This window comes from Engraulis encrasicolus, unplaced genomic scaffold (assembly GCF_034702125.1).
Source record: "Engraulis encrasicolus isolate BLACKSEA-1 unplaced genomic scaffold, IST_EnEncr_1.0 scaffold_26_np1212, whole genome shotgun sequence".
Lineage (NCBI taxonomy): Eukaryota > Metazoa > Chordata > Actinopteri > Clupeiformes > Engraulidae > Engraulis > Engraulis encrasicolus.
This window is the reverse complement of record NW_026945555.1, coordinates 289716-294715: the sequence shown is the minus strand read 5'-3', so window position 1 is coordinate 294715 and position 5000 is coordinate 289716. Positions and strand designations below refer to the sequence as shown.

The 5000-nt window shown below is 53.0% G+C and overlaps 1 protein-coding gene across 1 annotated transcript in view; it reads right to left on the bottom strand.

Moving 5' to 3' along the window:
• Positions 1 to 2493, bottom strand: part of LOC134442920 (follistatin-related protein 5-like) — a 47873-nt gene extending 45380 nt beyond the window's left edge. Inside the window, exon 1 of the mRNA XM_063192883.1 lies at positions 2487 to 2493. Coding sequence (XP_063048953.1) covers positions 2487 to 2493 — 7 coding nt within the window. The remainder of the gene's footprint in view (positions 1 to 2486) is intronic.
• Positions 2494 to 5000: the final 2507 nt, after the last annotated feature.

Sequence of the window (5000 nt, the reverse complement as noted above, 5' to 3'; positions counted from 1 at the left end):
CTTGCGTCCTGCCCACTTCACCTTGCGTCCTGCCCACTTCACCTTGCGTCCTGCTTCCTGCCCACTTCACCTTGCGTCCTGCACACTTCACCTTGCGTCCTGCCCTCGCTTCCTCCACACTTCACCTTGCGTCCTCCCCACTTCACCTTGCGTCCTGCGTCCTCCACACTTCACCTTGCGTCCTGCGTCCTGCCCACTTCACCTTGCGTCCTGCGTCCTGCCCACTTCACCTTGCGTCCTGCGTCCTCCACACTTCACCTTGCGTCCTGCCCACTTCACCTTGCGTCCTCCCCACTTCACCTTGCGTCCTGCGTCCTCCACACTTCACCTTGCGTCCTCCACACTTCACCTTGCGTCCTGCCCACTTCACCTTGCGTCCTGCGTCCTGCCCACTTCACCTTGCGTCCTGCCCACTTCACCTTGCGTCCTGCCCACTTCACCTTGCGTCCTGCCCACTTCACCTTGCGTCCTGCCCACTTCACCTTGCGTCCTGCCCACTTCACCTTGCGTCCTCCTTCCTCCACACTTCACCTTGCGTCCTCCACACTTCACCTTGCGTCCTGCCCACTTCACCTTGCCTCCTCCACACTTCACCTTGCGTCCTGCGTCCTCCACACTTCACCTTGCGTCCTGCCCACTTCACCTTGCGTCCTGCGTCCTCCACACTTCACCTTGCGTCCTGCTTCCTGCCCACTTCACCTTGCGTCCTGCGTCCTGCCCACTTCACCTTGCGTCCTGCCCACTTCACCTTGCGTCCTGCTTCCTCCACACTTCACCTTGCGTCCTGCCCACTTCACCTTGCGTCCTGCCCACTTCACCTTGCGTCCTGCCCACTTCACCTTGCGTCCTGCCCACTTCACCTTGCGTCCTCCACACTTCACCTTGCGTCCTGCTTCCTCCACACTTCACCTTGCGTCCTCCACACTTCACCTTGCGTCCTCCACACTTCACCTTGCGTCCTGCGTCCTGCCCACTTCACCTTGCGTCCTCCACACTTCACCTTGCGTCCTGCCCACTTCACCTTGCGTCCTGCGTCCTGCCCACTTCACCTTGCGTCCTGCCCACTTCACCTTGCGTCCTGCCCACTTCACCTTGCGTCCTGCCCACTTCACCTTGCGTCCTGCCCACTTCACCTTGCGTCCTGCTTCCTGCCCACTTCACCTTGCGTCCTGCGTCCTCCACACTTCACCTTGCGTCCTGCGTCCTCCACACTTCACCTTGCGTCCTGCCCACTTCACCTTGCGTCCTGCGTCCTGCCCACTTCACCTTGCGTCCTGCCCACTTCACCTTGCGTCCTCCACACTTCACCTTGCGTCCTGCTTCCTGCCCACTTCACCTTGCGTCCTGCTTCCTGCCCACTTCACCTTGCGTCCTGCCTCCTCCACACTTCACCTTGCGTCCTGCCCACTTCACCTTGCGTCCTGCCCACTTCACCTTGCGTCCTGCGTCCTGCCCACTTCACCTTGCGTCCTGCGTCCTCCACACTTCACCTTGCGTCCTGCTCACTTCACCTTGCGTCCTGCCTCCTCCACACTTCACCTTGCGTCCTGCCTCCTCCACACTTCACCTTGCGTCCTGCCCACTTCACCTTGCGTCCTGCTTCCTGCCCACTTCACCTTGCGTCCTGCGTCCTGCCCACTTCACCTTGCGTCCTGCCCACTTCACCTTGCGTCCTGCGTCCTCCACACTTCACCTTGCGTCCTCCACACTTCACCTTGCGTCCTCCACACTTCACCTTGTGTCCTGCCCACTTCACCTTGCGTCCTGCGTCCTGCCCACTTCACCTTGCGTCCTGCCCACTTCACCTTGCGTCCTCCACACTTCACCTTGCGTCCTGCCCACTTCACCTTGCGTCCTGCGTCCTCCACACTTCACCTTGCGTCCTGCTTCCTCCACACTTCACCTTGCGTCCTCCACACTTCACCTTGCGTCCTGCGTCCTCCACACTTCACCTTGCGTCCTGCCCACTTCACCTTGCGTCCTCCACACTTCACCTTGCGTCCTGCGTCCTGCCCACTTCACCTTGCGTCCTGCACACTTCACCTTGCGTCCTGCCCTCGCTTCCTCCACACTTCACCTTGCGTCCTGCTCACTTCACCTTGCGTCCTCCACACTTCACCTTGCGTCCTGCGTCCTCCACACTTCACCTTGCGTCCTGCCCACTTCACCTTGCGTCCTGCGTCCTCCACACTTCACCTTGCGTCCTCCACACTTCACCTTGCGTCCTGCGTCCTCCACACTTCACCTTGCGTCCTGCGTCCTGCCCACTTCACCTTGCGTCCTGCTTCCTGCCCACTTCACCTTGCGTCCTGCGTCCTCCACACTTCACCTTGCGTCCTGCTTCCTGAGTTTCATCAGCCGGGATTTGTCCTAAATGTTTCTCAACAGGGGTGCCGGGGCCTGAATGTTTCTCAACAGGGGTGCCGGGGCCTGAATGTTTACCGCATAGACATTTCTCGGCTGCGGTAGTACTTCAGTAGCCTCACGCGACATCCTACGTACTTCCGCCAAGAGATTGGCTCAGTACTTAATCTGGGTACCGTTCTCTGGGGAGCGATGTTGGCCGGCCAACCCTCCCCAAAAAACAGTCAATACTGTAAGCGAAGAAACAGGTTGGTGTTGGGGCGAAAGGGGGAGGGCGCTCGTGGCGATGATGTAAATGCTTGTGCTATGTTGTTGTTGTTGTGTAACTATCGGCGATTGGGTGACAGCTGATTGGCGATTGGGTCTACAGTAGCTTCACCCAGTCGAAATAGAACATAAGAATCAGAATGTGTGTGTATGTGTGTGCATGTGTGTAGGTGTGTGCAGTGACTTGATGCTGGTTGAAAAATAGGTGTGTGTGTGTGTGTGTGTGTGTGTTCGTGTGCATGTGGGACTGTGTGTGTGTGTGTGTGTGTGTGTGTGTGTGTGTGTGTGTGTGTGTGTGTGTGTGTGTGTGTGTGTGTGTGTGTGTGTGTGTGGGAGTGTGTGTGTGTGTGTGTGTGTGTGTGGGAGTGTGTGTGTGTGTGTGTGTAGCAATTTGTTGTTTTGGTGATTTGGCTGCAGCAGCTGTTGTGCTCAGTGAGGCTCTGGCTTGTGGAATGTTGAAGAGGGTGGTGTGTAGTGTGTGTAGTGTTTGTGTGTGTTTGTGTGTGTGTGTGTGTGTGTGTGTTTGGGGGGGGGTTCTGCAGGTGTGTGTGTGTGTGTGTGTGTGTGTGTGTGTGTGTGTGTGTGTGTGTGTGTGGTTTCTGCAGGTGTGTGTGTGTGTGCGTGCGTGTGTGCGTGCGTGTGTGTGTGTGTGTGTTTGTGTGTGCGTGTGTGTGTGTGTGTGTGTGTGTGTGTGTGTGTGTGTGTGTGTGTGTGTGTGTGTGTGTGTGTGTGTGTGGTTTCTGCAGGTGTGTGTGTGTGTGTGTGTGTGGTTTCTGCAGGTGTGTGTGTGTGTGTGTGTGTGACGCGTCAACTAGCAGAACACTCAAAATCACACACATTCACATTCAAAACATCCACCTGTTTTCATCCAGACCTGCAGGGGGCAGACAAAAGGTTAGTCAACAGCCTCAACACAGCCCACCAACTTCCTGTCAGGTCACAGGAAGTTACTTGAAGACAGCCATTTTCTCTCCAGACCAACATGTGCAACAGGAGAGAATGAAAGGAAATGTTTGTTGGTAAAACCGAGCAAACTCCTCAACAAAACAACTAAAACCAAAATCCCTCAGTTCAACGGTCAAACGCAACTGGTAAATTACTTTTCTAAAATACTCACCATGTTGTTTGACTGTACAGAAAGAACTTTAATCATTGATGTGTAGATGTTTGTTGTATACTTTGATTAGTGTCTCAAATGCTGATGTTAACTTAACTTGCAGTTAACCAACTATTTTAATGATTGCATGTTATCATTGTAAGTAATTAGTAAACCTAGAGTAAAGATGTGGTGATATTTGTTGTTTTGCTTGAACATAAAATAATGCAATTTGTGTTTGTTCTGTTCTTTATGTTAAAGGTTTACAACCTGCTCATCAACCCCTTCATCACTTGAACTTCAATAAAAACAAAAAGGGGAAAACCTGAGTTGTTCCTTGCTTGACCAAAGCTTTTTCAAGTTGGAGCACAAAACTGGGGAAAAAACCATACACAACTTGACAGTTGTAAACCAGCGTGGGGGCGAAGACAAAGGATTAGCGACCTGAAGTCAACGCAGTCGACGCAAAGAACAACAACAACAAGAATGGCAGAGGAAGCACTTGGGAAAACGGTGAAGCAGCTGAAGAAGGAAAGGACTTCTGCAAAAAATGTCTTCACAAAGCATGTCGATTTCCTGAGCAGAGCCGCCAAGCACATGACGAAGATTGAACTACAGCAGGAGTTCAGAGAGCTTACCTCTCTTGCTAGGAACATCTGTGACGCCAACAATGACTTCAAGCTTGGTCTACTGGCTGAACTGGGAGTCGATGAGGAGGATGAAGAAGTTAAGCTGGATGAGCAGCAGCAGACTGACCTGAAGAAGACTGTAGAGGACTGCCACTCAAGACTGGAAGAAGTAAAAGAGATGGTGCAGTCAAACCTCTGGTCCAGGTATGGAGAAGGCGAGCTGACGTTCACAATTGAGGTAGCAGAATCTGCTTGTCAAGAGGCTCATGCCATTCCTGTGTCTGCAGTCAACAAGGACGGCTTTGAACATAATGTGGAAGGCGTGAAGAGACTCATCCATGATGCTATGGCTAGCTTCACTGAGTGGGAAGAGTGGATTCCAGACAGAGAAAAAGCTGGTCTAGATTGCAGAGTCAAAGGCTTGAGAAAACTCAAGAACACTCTCGATGCTAAAAAGGCAGAATTCCTCACAGCGCAACAGATTGCAGAAGAGGAAAGAAGAAGAAAGGTCCTTGAGGCACAGCCAACTTCACAGCCTATCCAGCAGCCCATTTTAAAAATTAAACCCACTAGCTTACCAAAGTTCTGTGGCTACAAAAGAGAATTTCATCAGTGGAGAAAGGACTGGGAGAGCCTCCAGAGGC